Genomic DNA, 19,945 nt, shown 5'->3' on the forward strand with positions numbered 1-19,945 from the left:
TTCCCCTCGCCCATCTCTTATTCTCTCTCTCTCTCTCTCTCTCTCTCTCTCTCTCTATCTCCCTCCATCAGCTTCAAAGAGCTGTCTCTGTGGCAGACCTCGAGGGCACCTGCCTCTTGAGGTGGAATAAAATCATCCGTCCCCTAGTGCTTTTGTCTGTGTGTCTCTTTGTGTGTGTGTGTGTGGCTGGTACAGACTCTGAAGTGCACTGAGGCCCTAGGCAGCTCCATAACAAACAAACAAAACCAATAAACAAGCAGGTGAACCTGGACCACGGGATCATTTCTGCTTATGGGTTATTCCCTAAATGAGATTATGTTACAGCGTTGTTTCTAACCTTTACAGCCCAATGAAATTTGTGTGCATGTATGTGTGCTTATATTTATGTGCCTGTCTTATCCCTGCATGGTTGCTGAGCGTGTCAGTCTGTCATTGTGTGTTCACGTCTCTGTATGTTTGTGTGTGTGTGTGTGTGTAGGTGTTCAATGTGTGCATCTGGGAATCTGCCACCTCTGGGGGTGTGTGTTGGCTTCTCAGCGGCACACAGTGAGATTGGATTAGAGGTTTTGGCCCGCACTGTGTGCAAATGAGACAGACGTGAGATGTTGGTTCAACCAAGTGTGTGCGACTGAGTGTGACCTTCATGAAGAGAGGAGGGGGGAAGTGTTGATAGACTGGGATGTTTTCTGTCCAATTGAGGTACTTTTTATTTCAGTGTGTGGATTGTGATTGTTCGGGCTTCTTCTTGGTGCCATTTGGACATTTATAGGCTATTCAATTGAGAACAGAGATTGACAGGTACGCTTTGTGTTCAGTCTGCCACAACTTTAAAGCTGCACTTATCAATCCAATACTGTTTATGGAAGCCAGAATGCAGAAGCATTTAAATACACTTGGCGACAATAACAAGGTTATACCGCATGCAAGAATCCTGCATGGGATTAGCATGAAGCACTAATCCCAACCTGCTCACTACTTGCTCAGTGCAAAACTGTTCACATACAAAATTAGCATCCAGCTGGTTAACAAAGTGGAGCATTAAGCAGCTAAAGAGTTGGTAGAGACATAAAACAGAGCTAGAAGAGAGTGAACACTGGGCTTACAGCGGTCATGTGGCCATAAACTCATTGTTCACTTAACATCTTAAAAGGTTATAATATATCAGTGTTGGCTTGTTTCTGCTGCAAGTGGCCAAAAAACAAATCAATTAAAGCAGGTTTATAAGAAGAGAGAGAAGAAGAGGAGCATAACGGGAAACTGAGTTGGATTGACCTGATGACCAACCATACCAAATGTAATTTCTGTTCATTAGCTCTAGGCTGAAAGTCTTTTCTTTAAATAATATTCAGTCACAGCTCTGTAATAAAAGCTTTTCAAATAAAATCTTTCATCTATTCATATGAGTAATGACTATTCCTGTTTAATGTAACATAATCCAACAGACTTCCTGCTGATGAAGTAGCTGTAATTTCAGGTCAACCTCAATAGCCTACAAATAAAAAGAGTAGAGGGCCGATTTATTATTCTTCTTGTGCTCATATTCAGCCACAGAACAAATCAGGGAGACTCTGAGGAGCCAAACTCCTCACCAGCCCCACAAAGGTATGTTGTCTAAATGCAGGTGCAGTTGTGACAAAGCTTTGTGTCTAATATTACCACATTCTACTGTTGGATGGAAAAACACATTCTCAAGATATAAATTATGAATTGGAAGTCTTTTAAAGGCAGTTGGGTGAGTTGGAGGCTCTGATTGGGCTATTTGGTGTCAGTTAAGTCAGACATGCAAGAAAGAGAGCAGAATTATCAACATCAAAGACTAAACCCGGTAAATCTAAAGATTCATCCATTTCTATTCAACATCTCTCTTATTTGGTTATTATTTTTACAGTTATGGTACAATACATGCAGTTTATGTTGCATGGCAGCAGAACCAACTAGTGTGTAGTGTGTGTGTGTGTGTGTGTGTGTGTGTGTGTGTTTGTGTGTGTGTGTTTTGTGAGTGAGGGAGAGAAGCAGAGAAAAAAAGAGGGAAAAGGCAGGGTGGGTGTTGGACATCTATATGAGTCCTCCACCTAATGAAAGTCATTAGAGTGAAGCAGGAAAATCAGTCTAATAAAGGAAAGAGGTTGCTGCTCAGTATTGGACGACAGCCAAAACCACTACTACACCCCCTAATTCACTCTGTGTAGGTGTCGTGTGTGTGTTGTGTTGTGTGTGAGGAGAGAGAGAGAGATAGAGAGATGAGATAGAGAGGAGTGTATTGATCGGTGGGTGTGTTGAGAAGGGACTTGAACTACCACTCACACACAACAACGCTCACGCAGCCTGAACGAGATCTTAACTATATCTTCAGGTACATTATGTACGGCAGCGCTACTGGCTGTTGTGTTGCTCATTGATTGGCTGTTTTCTCCTGAAAAAATTATTCCTCTGATAGACTGTCAGGAGACACCAGAGCAGTGAACCCTTCAGGTCCTGCTGTTTTTGTTTTTTGAAGTAGAGAGAGGTTTAACATGGGGTGGTACAAAAAACACACAGAGGAAGCAGAATATATTTAGATACTTACATATTTATACATATTACATTGTAATGTTGATCATTTATCAATGGATACGTGCATTTGTATCTATCTATATGTATTATCAATTGATTTCTGTACACACAGAAATACAAAATACAAAGATGTGTAAACAAAAGCCTACATCAACTTCTCAATATTCAATCATCATCAAGGGATGCAATCAACAGTTATTTAATCGATCTAGTTAATAAAATTATGAAAATAGCTCATTTCAGCTTTTTATTATTATTATTTTAGCCACCCATTTTTAGGTTTCATCAAAACTGAACTATGAAGGTTTATTGCAGGACAGACGCTTTCATTTACAGTATATATATAATAGTATAACCACACTTCTCCACCTCCTATTTATGTACGTTATGTTGTTTTGTACATGTACATGTAAACGTCGCTATTGCATTGAATTGAATTTAGTTTGATAGAGTTAAACTGAACTGAGGAAGGGAGAAAGAGAAGGCAAACGTACAGTCCATAATGCATGGAAGGGATTCAGACAAAAAATCAATATGATTAGAACAATCCCATTTTTCACAGCAGGAGTGAAAGTCTTTGTCTCCACTGAGTGAACAGAGTTGATGTTGTTAACGAGAAGGTCGATGGAGGATTAAAACATGTCTGAAGGCTTAAATACACCTCGTTAATTGTTGCTCCACACTGTCGTTGTTCTGTGTGTAGAGCTCTGACCATGAAGCCTTTTGGTCCAATCATTAGACGTGTTTCTTTTTCAATGATGTTGCTGCCCTCTAGGGGAAAGATGAAAAAACTACACCTTCCCCCATAATGCACCTCCTCGGTTTGTGTTCCCATCATTCCTTGCTGCGAGCTCTCTGCACCAGTCAAGATGGCGGACAGAGCAGGTAAAACATCGTGTCCTCTGCTAAAGAAACCCACTCATTTGTCTCTATTTGTTGATTTATTGTTGGTAAATGCTCCCTTGTTGACAAACAGTGTGTGTTTCTGTGTCCGACCGACCGTTAGCGGGTCACTGAGAGGTTTCTGTCCGACTGAAGGCCGCACTCAACCCCGACATCACGTCAAGGACTTTGCGTGTCATTGTCACTTTTACAGTTAAAACTAATCTTTTGTGCATTTTAACTTTCACGTTAAGTTATCAGAGACTTTAGTTTTGACGTAGGAATTATAAATAACTGGTGTTTGTGTGTTATTTAAGTGTTTTTCTTGTAGCTGGCCTGCACGGTAGCCTGCAAACATTCATATTATCAGGTTAATTTTAATCCTGAAACAGATTAATGGTAAAGAAACTAACACCTGAAGGGCCGTGCTTTGATTCACAGTGTGTTTTAAACGGTGGGCCGAGAATACTTCATTCATATCTGTTGTAATGTAGCTACACACCCAATGTTGGCTAGTAAATGTCAAAGTGTACCACAGTGTAAAGTTTGTCTCCAGAGGCGGAACATAGGTCGATTAGTATAAATGAGCGTAAATATCAGCTACTGCAATTTCACCTGTATGGATTTATAGACTGGACACTTATTCAGAGGATGAACTTCTGCTACTGTGCAAAATGTACCTTAAACTTATGATTATATTCAGTCTGTCGATTACCTTTTTATAATAATAGTTTATAGAGAGAAAATATTGAACAATGCAGCACAAACCCACAGAGTCCAAGGTGACACCTTCACATGGCCTGTTTAAAAGACGGAGATCTTCAATAACATAAGACGAGTTAAAGCCACAAATATGAGAAGTTGCAACCTGGAAATGTTTTACAATAACTGATTATCAGACTTGTTTAGATTTATGTTCATTTTCTGTCAATTGACTAATCCTTTAGCTCTGGCCCACTTTTTATTTTTATTTTTACTGTTTGCTCACTATGGGCAACTTTTAAAGTTGTGGCATGTATGTAGTCAAACTGTCATTGCTGTCTCCATCTGTGACCAGTTTCCATAGCTGAAAAGCGACTGAGGGACGTGAAACTGGCTGAGCTGGGAAGCTGGCTTGGAAGTCGAGACTTCACCCCCAATGGCATCATCTCGTCCATCCGCAGGGGTGAGGAAACCCGACTGACTAAAACTTTGTTGTGGATCTAAAAAGTCTACCAAGGGAGGAACTCTGTTCTGATTTTGGTTCAGTGACAAAAAGGAGTGCAGTTTTAAATACATTTTTTTTTGGTTGAATATTCAGGGAATGAACATCATGCTGTGCTTTTATTCTTTTAACATGATACACATAATAATCCCTGCAGCCACTTCAGTGATCAGATCAGAGGCTGTATTCACAAGAAAACCTAATGGTAGTTCCCACCTGGCTGAGTTGGGAGAAACTGCTAAAAATAAGGGCTGTGTCATGCCTAACTTTAGCACTCACACGTTTTTGGTCAAACAGTAATTCACAAAGCATTTCAGCACCAAAACTAGCTTGTAAGTCTGAGAGAAGTTGAGGGACATCCAGATGACTCTAAAGTCTACCAGCCGAACAATTATTGAACCTGAATTATTCTTCAGTTCATTAAGTGTACATTAAATAATCACCAACTACAGTAAATAAAGCTGATTTCATTACCACCACTGGAGCTATGTGTAGAAAAACCTCCTCATGGAACGAAGATTTGTGAATAGCTTTTAGGTGATAATATACTCTGTGAATACAGCCTCATTAGTAGTTGACAAAGGGCAGAAAAAAATATTTACTTTCCCCTTTCAACATGTTCACTCACATTTGTATTCAGGTGAAGATTACTCATTTTTATTTATTAGTTTTTTAAATGACCGTATGTAACATGTCGTCATACTATTTTCCCCCTCCCTCTCTTCCAGGCCACGACGCATACTACAACAAGTACATTAATGTGAAGAAGGGAGGCATCGGTGGTGTAGCTATGGTTCTGGCTGGCTACGTGGTCCTCAGCTACGTGTGGGGATTCGACCACATCAGTAAGAAATGCATACACACTTACTTCCTGTGTAGGATGTTCTAACTTTTACTATAAAGTTGTTTTTCTGACAGTAAATGTGACGACTGGCATTTTATTTTGGAAGTCCAGTGTGCCTTAAACTAGCTATTATAAACGCACTGATGTGAAAAACTTGTATTTAATTTAACCATCTGTTTTTCTATCTTCTCTTCCAGAACATGATCGCTGGAGGAAGTATCACTAAGGCCCTTCAGCAGTCATCAGACCTTCAGGGGTTGAACTTGAATATCTTTGTTCCCCCTACTCTTTCTACTCTCAGCTCTCTGTGTCGAATATTGTCTGTCGTGACCAATAAAAATTAAGATTTATTGATGAATATTGTGTGTTGAGTGTCGCTGTCCTACATGGTAAATCTTTATAAACTGGGGCTAACTCACTGTTGTAGTGGCATTAATGTAAGTATAACAGTTAAATCTGTAAGAAGAACATTTATTTATACAGAGAGAATATGTTCAGACTGTATCCACTGACTGTCCACACAACAATGAAATTTATGAAGATTTATGAAATTTAAATCTTCTTTATGAACTGAGGCAAACTGCTGTACCGCCACACAAAATCTGAATCTGTGTATTCAGATCCAACAACACAGGACCTCCACCTACACAACTGGTACATGAACTACTTCCAGGATTTAAATTGTTTGCAAAAACACACAAATGTATAGTAACAGTCTAAAATTTGACTAATGCCATATTGTGTGTGTGTGGCAGGCCAGATTTTAACTGGTGTTGTGAGTACAATACAAACAATCACAGGTGGTTTTTGGCTCTGATTAAAAACAGTAGTTTAAGTACAAACAGCATATTATTGCAAATTTACATTCCTACTGGCATTTATCACATTTGTTTTTTATTGAAGATTCACTAGGATTAGCAGAAAAGAAGCACTGGTCTGGTGTCACTGATGCAGTCACATGACCTGAGGAAACAAGAATACACCTGTAAGAAGCTGCAACATGTTACAGCACTGCGCCTCTGTTGGACCCTAGATGTGACGTGTAAATTTAAATATTCAGTGTGCTATACAGTACAAACATTGTAGAAAACACTGCAGTCATTCAACCGCAGTCACCTTTTTTACGGTTCCTTGTTATTTTTTATGTATCCACGGTGGCAAAAAATAGTAGGTTTGTTTCTGTTTCCTACTGCCTGTGTCTGTATAAATTCACCCTGAAGTGACACACGCGCACACATGGACACAACACTGGCAGTTAAAGTCTTTAAGTTCAACTTCAGCCTGTAGAGCAAAGGGGCTTCCTCTCTGCTGCTGCTGCTGCTCCTCCTCCTCCTCCTCCTCCTCTTCCTCCGCTCACATCAGGGGGGACTAAGCTACAGCACCATGGGGACCTCAGGGCTGAAGGTTACTGTCCACTCAGGAAGGCAAGATGGCCTTTAGTGCACTTGTTGGCATAATGGCCCTTCTCACCACACTACAAACACAGGGAAGACAACAGAATGAAGATGTTAATGGCTCCTTCTTAAAAGCAAAAAACAAACTTAAAAAAAAGCTGGAAATGGCACAAAAAAGATGGAGTTTCGTGTACTAGTACATGAACAACTAGTAAAACTCATATTTGAGTGCCTCAAAATGTGCCATTTTTTTTTACCAAATTACATTTAAGCAGATGATTTTCTTTTGTTAATATGATGAAACTGGCTTGGTTGTTTTATTGAGTTAGATGAGAAAATCAAGACCACTTTAATGTCTGTACAGTAAATAACCACAATATCAAACTACTGCTTTAAGGGAACTAAAGGCAGCCTTCACATCTGAGACTACTGAGAGAGACTGGTGTCAAAAATTGATTTTGAACACATTAGCAGACTAATGTTTAGATGACTCACCTTGTAGCAGGTGACCTGGTCCAGTGGCCGAGGCCCTCTGTTGCCGGTCATGTTATTTTGCTGAGAAGACATCATGGGCATGTGGTTCTGCGGCCGCTGGCCTGGACTGGAGTTGGTTAGCTGGATTAGAGAGAGAGAGGAGCGACCGATGGTGGGCACCGGCTGCAGCAGGAAACAAGCAAAGAGAAATTGTTTATAGTTTAATTTCCACCAGACATTGTAATACCCGAATGAATGAGATGAATCAACACACAGCGGCTCGTTACGTATACATACAGATGTGTGTCCCCTTACCTTTGTCTGGTTCTGGGTTTGCTGTGGTAGAGGAGGCTGTTCAGAAGCTCCCATAGGCAATTCAAAACGAGGGCTGTGGAAGAAAATCTCACCGTTAAATCACTTTAAGCTGAAGTCTCCAATTATTTGTAATTTATTTATATTTTACTAGATAACACAATTCATCCCATAAATAAGGCAGAGAGAGACCCATCCATAATTAGAAAACCTAAAACTCTATTATGTAGGAATCCAATAAAAAGGGTAACGTACTGCATAAATTTACAGGATTTTCCTTCCGGACAGAAGCCCACCAGGTAATTCACACAGATCACCCTTCTCGTGTGTCTATGTCTGCAGTCAGGACCTGAGACAGGAAGACAAAAGAAGTTGGATGAAGATCCGCAACAAAAAAAGAAGAGGCTGTTTTGCTGCTGACGAAGAAATCCAGACCAGTAGGGGAAGACTGTGTTTAAACAGTATGTTTGAGTGTTAATATCATTACAGCTGGAATGTTTACGTCCACCACGGAGCAGGACCTACCGTGTTTGCAGAAGCCTCGGTCATACCAGGGACAGTCTTTGATCTTGGACTCTGGATCAATGTGCAGGAATGGACATTCTTTGTTGCTACACTCACCTGTGAGAGGCAACACAAATTAAAACACGGTCAAACAAAATATTAACAGAAAATACTCTGGATGCTGATCAAAGGTCACAAGGAGACTACAGTCGTTGATCTCGTCTGTGTGATTTTATGAAACATCGAGTCCACAAACCAAACTTGGAGTAGAAGTAGCATTCAGGCATCTTGGTCATGTCGTATTCATGGAGAAACTCGCACTGGTCTCCCTTCTTACACAGTCCTCTGAGCCAGTGCTTACACACCACCGTCTTCTCTCCACTGATGTGACGGAACGGACACATCCCACCTGGAAGTGGACACAAAAAACGATAAACCACAAACAAAGGCACAACTTTCCTAATTCATTCCCACTGGGAAGTCAGTGTCTTGCTGATTGCTTTTCTTTTCTTCATAAATAGTCTGTCACTCAAACAAACAGAATTCAGTATTTTCTATTTTTCTGTACTTGGATTTGAAAATCTTACTGTTCTTGTAATCGGGGTAAGGAGTTTTAAAGACCGAAGCCACAGGTCACCGACAGCTCAGTTGTGATCATGATGCATTTGTCTTGAAGGGTAATCAATTTATTTTCACTGATCAGAATTATATTCTACAGCTGTATCGGGGCTGTACATCATATGATGTCTTAAGTTACTGCTAATTTGACACTTACAGCTGCTCTCGTTAAACAGTAAAATCTTAACACTAATCACATAGAGGTTTTTATTGTGAAGCAGTGACAGGTAATGCACCGAGGTTAACACAAACCCCCTATTGTTCGCTATACCTTGGTTTAGTTTTCTAGTTTTTATTTTGGGGTAACTGTGTCACCACCTTAAATTTTTATGTTAGCTATTAATGTCTTTTTCCTGTGGGTTTTATTTGTATTGTTTTTAATATATCATCATATTGTTAATAATCTATAATTTTTGCTTCTGGTCAAACATTGTTTTTAACCCTGTTTTCTAAAGCACTTTGGGCTGCATCTTTGGATGAAAAGGTGCTACACAGATAGCTCTTATTATTGTGAGAATAATAATCAGGGTAAAAACAGATTATTCTGTCGTCCCGATGAAAGACACTGACAAACATAGATTGTTGACTGTGACACAGTGTGAGTATCTCAAACCCATGAAAAAAATACTATTGACCAGAAACTCCTTTTTCCCCCATATACAGCTTCACCCTGCCTTACTGCAGGCTTTTATTCATTGAATTTGAATACTTTAAGTTATCTTTGCTTGGAAAAGGTTTGTGACCACTGACATGTCTGACTGACTGTGTGTCTCTCTGAGCTGCTGCTCCTGACAGTGCCTAAAGCTAGGCTTAAGCTCAGAGGGGATCGAGCGTTTTCCGTTGCAGCTTTGGAACGACCTGCCGCTGCACTCTTTGGCTTTTGACACCACGTAGAGTGTTGATTTTATGTGTATACATGCTTATTTTATTTTGTGCGGGCAGTGCATTTTATTTATTTTTATTCTATTTTATTTTATTTATTTTATTCTATTGTATTTTATTCTATTTATTTATTTTATTCTATTTATTTATTATTCTATTGTCCTACTTCATCTTTTATTGTGCTTTTATTGTGTTATTTATTTATTGTCGTTTTATCCCTCTGTGCAGCACTTTGGAACTTGTGTTTTGCTAAAATCGTGCTATATAAATAAAGTGGATTGGATGTGTGTCTACCTGGCAGTGAGGATCTCATCAAAGGATGATATTGGCTGCACTGTGGGAAATGTAGCATCCAGTGTCTTTGAAGCTTGACTCATATTAGAGACTTTTTTTAAAATATATCTCTTCTTATGAGTCCTCAAACGTTATGGAAGTGAAATACTAAATTGCTGCATTATCCCTTTAAAAAAAACAACAACTTCTCAATCTACTGATAAACAGCATATAACGATGTGTGACATTAAACTCCTGTAAATAACCCTGACATGTGCAGCACAACAGAGTGGGACAGACCCTGCTGTTGAAATGTGGTCATGTTTTTACCTTTCACACAAGCTGCCCTCATGAAGAACTCACACACAGCAGATCCGGATTCTGCAGGGAAAACACACGATTACAACCTTAGTGGAGAGAGATCGAGGGCACGTAGAGGCAATAACAATATAATAATAGTATAATAATAACTTTACAGTTCACCAACAGCGGCTAAGTAGCAGCTAACCTCCCAGCACTTACTGTCCATGCCGGGGAAGGGCAGAGGCTGAGCTCCGAGCTGCTGCTGCACAGCGATCTCCAGATCAAACTTGATGTGATCCACGTTGGCCAGCAGGTCCTGCATGTCTGCGTTAGTTTGCTCCGGTGGAAGAAAGAAATGTCACAGTTTCGGTCGGCTAGCTTGAAGTGGAGCTAGTTAGCGAGCTAGTAGCCGATTTCTTCATCAGCCAGCTAAACGAGGCTAACGAGGCTAACCGATGAGCTAGCGGGCGATCAGCGAGCTCCCCGAAGAGAAACCACAAGAGTCTTTGTTGTTTGTCGCTTCACTGCTCCGTCGTGAAGGAGATCCCTCAGCTTTAGTCGGTGTGTAACTTTTAGTTTGATCACGAACTGCTGATGTTGGATGGATCGGAGGCGCGCAGACTGACCTCTGACCCGACTGAGTAAGACGAGACCGATCGATCCCCGAGAGCTTCACCCGCACCGAGTGGCTTTAATACAGATTAAACCCGTATATCATAATGGTTGGGGGGATATTAAATAACTGGAAAATAAAAATGTAACTTGGCTTTTTAGAGATAAATCACAGGTTATAAACATATAATATAACGTTTATATAAAATTAATTAGCAACAGTCGTTTTAATAGAAACGTAATACTGAACCAATTTACCATTAACATTAGGAAATGTTCATTAATAATAATTACCGCTCCTGGCAAGTCGTAAAAATTATACTTAACGTAAAATGTTTACTGAAAACTTATTTAATTTGTTTCCACCAGGATTGTCAGTCTCACTACACTGTCCACTGTGACATTTATACCAGGGTCTGCTGAATACTGGATCTGATTGGTTGCAGGGAGTCTTTCCTGATGTAGGACACACTCAGTAGATCCAATGTCACTGTTCACTGCTCCTAATTAATGTACTGAATATATCGTATAAGACTGAGTGTAGTTCTTCATCCTCTGAACACCACAGGATGCCAATGTAACACACAAACCCCCACACTGCCCCTCTGGACTTACTAATACTTCATATAAGCAATCCTCCCACATCCCATCCACTGTTCAGCTCACTACTGCAGGCTGCAGCTGTCAGTAAACATTGTTCATGTAAATCTTGATATTGATTTTGGGGCAATGAAATGGAAGGATAACTAGCTAATCATGTTTTTAAAAAGGACTGTGCAGCAAACAGAAAGCTCATACACAGCAGCTGTTTCATTCATCATGTTTTATTATCCAGTGTTCTCACATATGAAACAGTCATGGTTTGTGTTTTAATCTGCAGTACAGTAACTTTGGATTCTAAATTTGATACAAAAGAAATGACCATTTCTGACGATATTAAAGCTTAGATGTGATTGTAACATTCGATGACCAAAGCTACATTCAAAAAACAGCAAAGGCACTGGAGCAGATCTATCTTCCCATTAAGGCAAATCTTTTCCAATTCAAAACTTTTGTGAAATCACGAGGATGTATCTGGATTTGAGCAGTGAGAGATGTGTACACTTAAAACAAATATACACACGAAACACCACCAAAATTGGTATAATGACGTTTCATCCGTCCAGAAGCCGTCAGTGTCTCAGGTGGCGCCCTCTACAGTTCAGGTAGCCCAGGCATGGGAAATTGACCGGCAAAAGCCTCAACCTCTGCCTTGATTTCTGCTACTCGCTGCTGGAACTTCTCTCCCTGAGCCAGTGCCTGAATGAACTCCTTCAGAGTGGCCTTGGGATCCAGACTTCTCTGCACCTCCAAGGTCAGCACAATACCTGCAGCAGGAGAAGAACAGGGAGGGCTTTCAATTTCATTTATGTGTAATGTCTTTGTTTTTGTAATTTTGTCTCATAGTTATATTTGTTTAACCTGCACAAATGTGTAAAAGTGATCATTTGTGGTTTTAGAGGGTGTTAACATCAGTCAGCTGGGAGTACCTTACACCTTGTACTTCAGTGGTCTGGTCACCTGAGTTCAAACATATTGACAATTTTTGCTTTAATAATTTTTAAATGGATTACCTCTGTGAATAAAGTCAGCCACCTTCTTGAAGTCATCCTCCACCAAGCCTCTGGAGGTGAGAGCTGGAGAGCCAAACCTCAGACCGCTAGGACGCAAAGCACTCTTATCCCCTAATACAAACACATGTATGTGGAAACATTAAGACTGACATTCTGCAGGGAAACAAGATGTTCACAAGAATGACTCACAGAGACAAAGGATAGACTACCTCTGCCACAAGATTACACACGCTAGGGGCTACACCTGTGTGCAAATGATACACTGGTATGCAATGATACATGCAACTGTATCATTGTATACCAGTGCTAAAACACACACACACACACTCTACCTGGACAGGTGTTCTTATTACAAGCAATGGCACAGGCTTCCAGGACCTTCTCAGCTCGTCCTCCATCAGTTCCTTTGTTGCGCAGGTCCAGCAGGATCAGATGGTTGTCAGAGCCGCCTACACAGGAAGAGAAAAAGAGGATTAGAAGACTCTATAAAGACTATGAAGCTATTAACATTTATCAGAAATCTGTTATCACAACCCCTTCTCATCATCGGGCATGGTATGGCATCACTCTTTATTAAAAAATATATATGGTTTTAACTGTTGTCATCTGAAACTACATGAAAAGAGATTAAACCGGGACAAATGGATGTTAAAGTTAATGTGAGGTTTACATAAACGTTTACATTTACGTAAAGAAACTGTATTCTTTAAAGAAAGAAAATATTTTTTTGTTTTATTATGATAGCATCTTTTAATTATAAGAAAACCAAAGATCTTTCTCATAATTATAAAGAACATGTTGCAAAGTAATGAGGAAAGTTATCTAAATATCTCAAAAGGACATTTGGATTATTATTATAGTGCTAACACAATCAGCCTGACCTGGGCCCATTAGAGAAAATATAGAGTTGAAATGCTATTTTAATTCAATGTACATTAATCACTGATAATAATATCTCCAAATGCCTTAAATTAAGGGGGAAAGAAAGGCAGGTTTAGTCAGATTTTTTCTGCAGTAAATGCAATTAGCTGTACAATGACAACTGATACTAAAAGATAGGTGGTGGCACTTACCAGTGACAATCTTGTAGTCGTGGTCAATAAGGGCACTGGACAGAGCTTTGCAGTTAGCCAAAACCTGCGTCTGGTAAGCCTTGAACTCTGGTGTCATGGCTTGTTTGAGAGCTACAGCAACACCTGCCAGTTAAAAAAAACACGCCCTAAATGAGACAGATGCTGACAATTGAATGAAACTGAGAGGACAAAGGGAGAAAAATGATGACGGGTTGTACCTGCAATCGCGTGGTTGTGTGGTCCTCCCTGCAGTCCAGGAAACACAGCCTGATTGATCAAAGACTCCAAGTTGTACAGCGTCTCCTTCCCCTTGGCATCCACACTCCGCACACCTGGAGGAGGGAAACAGAACGAGGGAAGACAAATGGAAAGCTTGAGAGCCCACAGACAACCGATGTAGACAAAAAGTGGTTTGTTTAGGCAGAAACGTCCATTCTTACCTTTCCTGTAGAAGATGAGTCCAGCACGGCAGCCACGCAGCGTCTTGTGAGTTGTCGTGGAAACAATGTCACAGTACTCAAAGGGTGAGGGCACCACTTCGGCAGCCACCAATCCACTGATGTGAGCCATGTCTCCCATCAGATACGCACCGTTCTCATTAGCAATCTGCTTCATGCGGGCGTAGTCAATGTTGCGGGAATAGCAGCTTGTTCCTGGAGAAGAAAGACGTACAGGTGAATGTGGTGTTTTTCTAGGTTCTTTGAATATACAATCTTTGTTTTAATGTGTGAAAGTAAACAAGTGTTTGTGCTTAAGGACCTGCAATGATGAGTTTTGGGTGGAACAGCTTAGCGTTTTCTTGCAGTCTGTCATAGTCAATGTAGCCCGTTTCTGGATTCACCTAAAAAAAGAAGACAAGGTTCATATCAAATAAACCAAAACAGAACATAAGCACAACACAGCAGTAAATACAATTATTTTATTTTAACTAAAAAAACTGAAATTACTATGAATAAAAACATGTTCATTCTCTTAGATTTGGCATTTGTCCCACATTTTGTTTGCACTTTGAACTAATATAAGATTATTTCGTATACCATTTTTCCAAATGTATTTTAAACCACCAAATACTTTAGAGACTTTGGATGCATACTGTCTATTAAATCTGTCTTACTCATCTACTGTATCTATCCACTAGCTATATCATCTACTCGTTTAACACCGTGTGAACTCCTCAGCGCTCAGCGTCAGCTAGTGCACAACGCTGCTGCTCAAATTCTACAAAATGATGGGCTTTTTGTTTTCTCTGCCAGCTCTCATGAGAAGTGGCCAAGTCACATGCACATACTTGCAATAATGAGGATTAATGTTTAACTTACTCCAGGACTCCAAAATGGAGAAGTAGCAATTCCAAACTTAAAATGTGTTTCAGAAAGCCACTTTTTAATTTAGAATTAGCTATAAGTATTATATTATATAATATAATATAATATACCAGTAATTATAATTGATTATTCTAGAAGACAAACTCCTGGTTTCATTTATACTTAAGAAATAAAAAGGCAAGTGATTGTTTTCTACCTTATACGGCATGGACTCAAAGAAGATGGATGTTGCAGAGATTTTCTTCTTCTCAGTCATAAAGCCGTGCGTCAGGTGACCTCCGTCGGGAAGGTCCAGCCCCATGATCCTACCATGGGGCTCAACGATGGCCGTGTAGACAGCAAAGTTAGCAGGGGAACCTTACAGAGAAACATAAACAAAAGTATGAGTCAGACAGAAGAACGAGGAAGAAGTTGTGAGGAGGACAGCATGATGAGAGCAAATGGAAAAAGCAAGGAGTATGCAAGAAGAGTCAAAATACTGATCACATCAATCAGGCTCTACATTGAAAACATTAACCTTTAGATGTTAAAGAAATCACTACTGATACCTGAGTACGGCTGCACATTGACACCCCATTTGTCTGAGTCCAGACCATAGGCTTCCAGCGCCCTCTTCTGACAGAGTCTCTCAAGCTCATCAACATGTTCCGTACCACCGTAGTACCTGAACACAGGGGTCATAGATTATCATTGCCATAATTATCTCTTAATTTTATGTAGTTGCTCGTAGGATGTATTCAAACATTGGGATTTCATAGACAAACTAATTCTCGTACCTCTGACCGGGATATCCCTCAGAGTATTTGTTGTTCATACAGGATCCCAGAGCCTCCAGAACAGCTCGGCTGGCAAAGTTCTCCGACGCTATGAGCTCCAGACCGTACGTCTGCCTGTGCTTCTCTTTTTTTATGATGGTAAAGACCTAAAACACAAATAGACACCAATACTGTATTATTCAGGGGTCAATAACAACAAGTTAGTGAAAGAAATGCAACATCAACACCAACCTCATGCATATATAAATAATCAGAAATATCCCACTGATCCAGTCTCCAGAGCGGCTCCAGACAAAACCTCATATCTGTAAAATCCAGTGAACACAAACCTCAGAGTCACTGACGGACAGAGGCTCCAGCATCATCTTGTTGTGCGAATCCCAGGTTTCTTTGCTCACAGTGTGGCCGTTCCTTAAAGACATGGTCGCTGCTTGTGTGGTCACACAAAGTGGAAATCTGAAGAGGAGGATGATTATTTATTTAGAGACTAGATAGAAATAAAAACATTATATCCAAGTGAGACCTGCATTAAGTTGCATTAAGAGCAGATTGTGGATGTCTTATGAACACAGACAGATCCAGTATTTCAGTCCCAAGCCTCAAACAAAAGCAGTGTTGCAACTCTTCGGCTGTGGTGTGACATGGTGTCATCAGTTAAACATTGAACCAGTACACAGGCTGATAAGCTGCAGAAATCTGTCATAACACAGTTTATTGGGTAACTCAGATTACACATTCACAACTGCATGAAGATTACAGTTTGTGTGTTTACTGTCTTTATCTGAGGCCGCTCTCTCTCCTGTCAGTCAGCAGGTCACTCACTGACTGACAGGACATCTGTTCAAATGCCTCTCAGCAGCTAGCCGAGCACATGACATCCATTATCTCTGATCGACACACAAAGTGAGCAGCAAAACACGGTGCAAACGTTTCAGAGGGAGATGGGCCGTCAAAATGTGCCACTGGCGTCAGAATAAACACATTGAAACAGGACTGAGTTGTCCGCTAGCATGCTACTTTTGACAGGACAGTAACACGCTGACAGACGAGCTATCATACATGTGACAGACAAACGGTGCCAAGTTATACGTTTAAAAGTTGGTTTAAAGTTAGTTTAGTTCTTCTACAGGAGTTCATTATGTCTGCCGACACAAACATTAGCTTTCATTGCACATTAACAACATGAAATAGTAAGTTAGTTAACTCACCAGCTGCACAGTCCTGCCACTGTCACTTGTACGACTGATATCAGAGCACTCAACAAGAAGAAATGCTGCTCTACGAGGATGAAGTCCGCCAAACTTTCCACCAATCCTCTCCCTTGTTATTCTTCCTTCTCGTTTTGTGAAGCAGCCTTTTAGGTGCAGTACCGCCACCGTCTGCTCAGACTGTGGAGCCTCTTTCTCTGCACTGAAATCACTGCAGACACAATGTGCAACCTTTACCAAACACCAGGGGGCGCTGTTTTCATCAAAATAAAGCATGTGATAAAGCATGGTAAAGAATTGTTTAATGAAAAGTAGGATTTCCATTAAAACTAACCTTTATTCTTTGTATTCAACGCTTGCTACCTTCAATATATTGATATTTATTTAATAATAATAGTGAAAGAAGGTTGTAATAACCATTTTAAGTGAGAACAACCTCTGAAGGTCCTGTTAAGTGTTTGTGTGTGATACAAAATCATTATGGTAAATTGATCATGCTTTTTCCAATATAGAGAACTCAAAGGTCAAAACATTTACATAAAAAGGTTTACTGGCAAGTTCATTTAGAGTTTCTTTAATTAGTCATTTCTCTGTTTTATTATTGTCTCTTCACAGCTCAGCTGATGTATTACATATTGCACATTTCATTGATATGGATGTGTTAATGTGAACATTGGGAAAGACCAGAAATATAAACATTTCATTGTATCAATGTTCAGTCCTCATGAACATATTAACGCTGTATGGCGAGTGTGGACACACCTGTGTTTTAATAACTTATCATCCTACATTTCCAAAATATAGACACTGTGTAGCTGCTGATCCCCTTTAACTGATTTAACAGACCTCTTAAATAATTTGCGAAGACCAGTTATTAACATTTTATCCTTAATCGTAAGAATAAGAGCAAAAGTATGTCACACTGAGCAGTTTTATACATACTGACCCATAGACTAAATCCTACTCTTTAATCCCGTCTGGCTAATAAATAAAACAAAGCAAATTCTGCTTCATGTTCCGCTAAGACATTCATCATCATCTTCATATTAACAGGTTTATCTCCAGTAGTCCTCTTTGGTTTTTTGGAATAATTTATTGTATAAATTGAATCCCTCTTAATGCTGCAGCGAAATCCTTCTGCCAGATTCGACTTCTTCTATTCCAAAATAAACAGCCGATATATCGACTCATCTCATTTAATTCATCAGTGGACCCAACATGGACTCTTGGACCTGAGGCCGGTGTCGCTCTGATCCAGTTGCGACACTTTTATCACAGGGAAATAAAGCAAATAAAAGAAATTGACACATTTTACTGGTTTCATCATATTAATCTGAAATAAGAGTCTGTTATATACAATGTAAGATCCCCCAAAAAACATAGTGGCAAAGCTTAGTTAGCAAAGTTGTAAGTGTACAATGATAAGTCTGCCATTATTAATACCATGTACAAGATCATAGTTTAGAAGAGGTTCATTCCAAGTGTACATGGAGACCGTTGTTTTCTCAAATGTAGCTTTACTTCCTGGAGGGATCAACGAGGTCATTACTCCATGCCAAAATATATACAACCCCTCTCCACTGGTGTCTCCTCAACCATTTTCCAAATGGTCATATGTTACAGTAATGTCAATATCATAGCTCCTTCTTTAAAAATAGTCAAATATATATTGCGTCAGTCCGTGAACATGTGAAAGTGCCTCTGATAAATACTCTGCATCATTTCAGTGAGAGGGAGTTTACTCCTCTGGCTGCTGCTGCCGCTGCGTCTTTTGCTGTGAACAGAAAATAAAAGACAGACATCAGTTAGACACAGTCAACAGTGGCGGTACGGAGGCTGTGGCTGCTGTTGGAGTTCTACATGTAGAAGGGCTGATTATACAGCCCGACCAATATGGGTTTTTTAGACCGATGCCGATCTTAGAGAGAAAATTAACCATTACTGTTATGGCAGCTGATATAATGAATTTCTGAGCTGGAATGAAAATATGACTCTGCAAAGGTACAACAAAGGACAAATAACTTTATTAAAGAATATTTAACTTAAATACCATGTTAAATAGCGTCACATATGGGCTACACTGACAATAAATTCTAGAAATGAACACTGAGAAAATAAAGAATAAAGAATAAAGAAAAATAAAATAATAATAACGCCACTGTATAAACCAACCGATATATCAATTTACTGGTTTCACTCCACGATTGTCTGACAGCTAAGCCTCGCCCCCCTTAGTTACGGTTGCTAGCTTTGACATGGTTAAATTTACTACTTGAAAACTGTCACTGGATGATTTTATCAGCTAATTAAGCTAATGTTGGCTTTTTGAGATGGTTATAAAAAAGGCACTTTGTGGGATACATACATGATATTGTACTAAAAGGCTGAGGCTAAAGTATGTCCAAGTCCACACTAGTTGGTGATCCATGTAGAAAACATGCTAACTTTTCTTGTATTGCAGTCTAGAGAGTTTGTTTGTTGTTATACGAATGATAAGAAAAGGTCATACAGATTTCATTGTAATATGCTGTAACCTTGTTTCACTGATTAGCTTACTTTCATACTTTCAAAAATGTTTTCACTTCTTCTGTTACAAGAGAAAAGGATGTTATGATGAAGACAATGTCTGTTTTAACAAGTAAGAAAGTTTCCTGGAGTGATACAGAGGTACAAACATTACTCTGCTAAGATGAGTATGTTTGATATTAATCGACTCCTGCTGCTGTGAGGCTCATTAGGACAACACTGAACCACACACACACCAAGATAACACAAGTCAGCGGTCCATGGTGTCCTGCCCAATTTTGTAAAGAACAGTTCAGTTTCTTTAAGATAATGAAAATAATCTTTCATGGGTAATAACCCACATCAGGTAATAACTGTGTAATAGTAATAATTACCTTATTAAATGCTTTGCTTACCTTTTTTCTCTTCATCTTTCTTTTTTGCTGCCTCTTCTCTCTGTTTCCTGATGATGGCGAGGCGAGCGAGGTCAGCTTTGGCCTGGTCTGTCTTCCCTGCCAAGTGCATCTTCATGTAGCGCTCCTTCGCTTTCTGCTTCTCAATCTCCTCCCTGACAGTGTGTGTGTGTGTGT

At 39.7% G+C, this 19,945-nt stretch overlaps 4 protein-coding genes across 4 annotated transcripts in view; 1 reads left to right on the plus strand and 3 right to left on the minus strand.

Moving 5' to 3' along the window:
• The first annotated feature begins 3,380 nt into the window (after nucleotides 1-3,380).
• On the plus strand, nucleotides 3,381-5,841 carry atp5mf (ATP synthase membrane subunit f). The gene is made up of 4 exons (XM_035655420.1): nucleotides 3,381-3,438; nucleotides 4,493-4,600; nucleotides 5,368-5,484; nucleotides 5,681-5,841. Exons 1-4 carry the CDS (start codon nucleotides 3,423-3,425, stop codon nucleotides 5,707-5,709), a joined length of 270 nt encoding a protein of 89 aa, XP_035511313.1. The 5' UTR covers nucleotides 3,381-3,422; the 3' UTR covers nucleotides 5,710-5,841.
• A 332-nt stretch (nucleotides 5,842-6,173) lies between these two features.
• Nucleotides 6,174-10,895, minus strand: cpsf4 (cleavage and polyadenylation specific factor 4). The gene is made up of 8 exons (XM_035655419.1): nucleotides 10,463-10,895; nucleotides 10,271-10,321; nucleotides 8,424-8,576; nucleotides 8,189-8,284; nucleotides 7,919-8,012; nucleotides 7,667-7,739; nucleotides 7,373-7,534; nucleotides 6,174-6,957 (listed from the first exon to the last, which is right to left on the minus strand). Exons 1-8 carry the CDS (start codon nucleotides 10,563-10,565, stop codon nucleotides 6,889-6,891), a joined length of 801 nt encoding a protein of 266 aa, XP_035511312.1. The 5' UTR covers nucleotides 10,566-10,895; the 3' UTR covers nucleotides 6,174-6,888.
• Nucleotides 10,896-11,663: 768 nt separating this feature from the next.
• Nucleotides 11,664-17,006, minus strand: shmt1 (serine hydroxymethyltransferase 1 (soluble)). Its single transcript, XM_035654568.1, has 12 exons — nucleotides 16,851-17,006; nucleotides 15,972-16,098; nucleotides 15,643-15,788; nucleotides 15,415-15,530; nucleotides 15,063-15,223; nucleotides 14,301-14,382; nucleotides 13,982-14,194; nucleotides 13,760-13,873; nucleotides 13,542-13,664; nucleotides 12,801-12,917; nucleotides 12,469-12,579; nucleotides 11,664-12,222 (listed from the first exon to the last, which is right to left on the minus strand). The coding sequence occupies exons 2-12, from the start codon at nucleotides 16,062-16,064 to the stop codon at nucleotides 12,050-12,052; spliced, it is 1,449 nt and encodes a 482-aa protein (XP_035510461.1). The 5' UTR covers nucleotides 16,065-16,098; nucleotides 16,851-17,006; the 3' UTR covers nucleotides 11,664-12,049.
• A 402-nt stretch (nucleotides 17,007-17,408) lies between these two features.
• pdap1b (pdgfa associated protein 1b) overlaps nucleotides 17,409-19,945 on the minus strand; it is a 4,141-nt gene continuing 1,604 nt past the window's right edge. Inside the window, exons 5-6 of the mRNA XM_035654570.1 lie at nucleotides 19,772-19,923; nucleotides 17,409-18,624 (exon numbers count right to left, since the gene is read on the minus strand). Coding sequence (XP_035510463.1) covers nucleotides 18,569-18,624; nucleotides 19,772-19,923 — 208 coding nt within the window. The 3' untranslated portion in view covers nucleotides 17,409-18,568. The remainder of the gene's footprint in view (nucleotides 18,625-19,771; nucleotides 19,924-19,945) is intronic.

The sequence above is a fragment of the Morone saxatilis genome, unplaced genomic scaffold (genome assembly GCF_004916995.1).
Source record: "Morone saxatilis isolate NCDOM2014 unplaced genomic scaffold, NCSU_SB_2.0 Contig14, whole genome shotgun sequence".
NCBI classification, from domain to species: Eukaryota; Metazoa; Chordata; class Actinopteri; family Moronidae; genus Morone; species Morone saxatilis.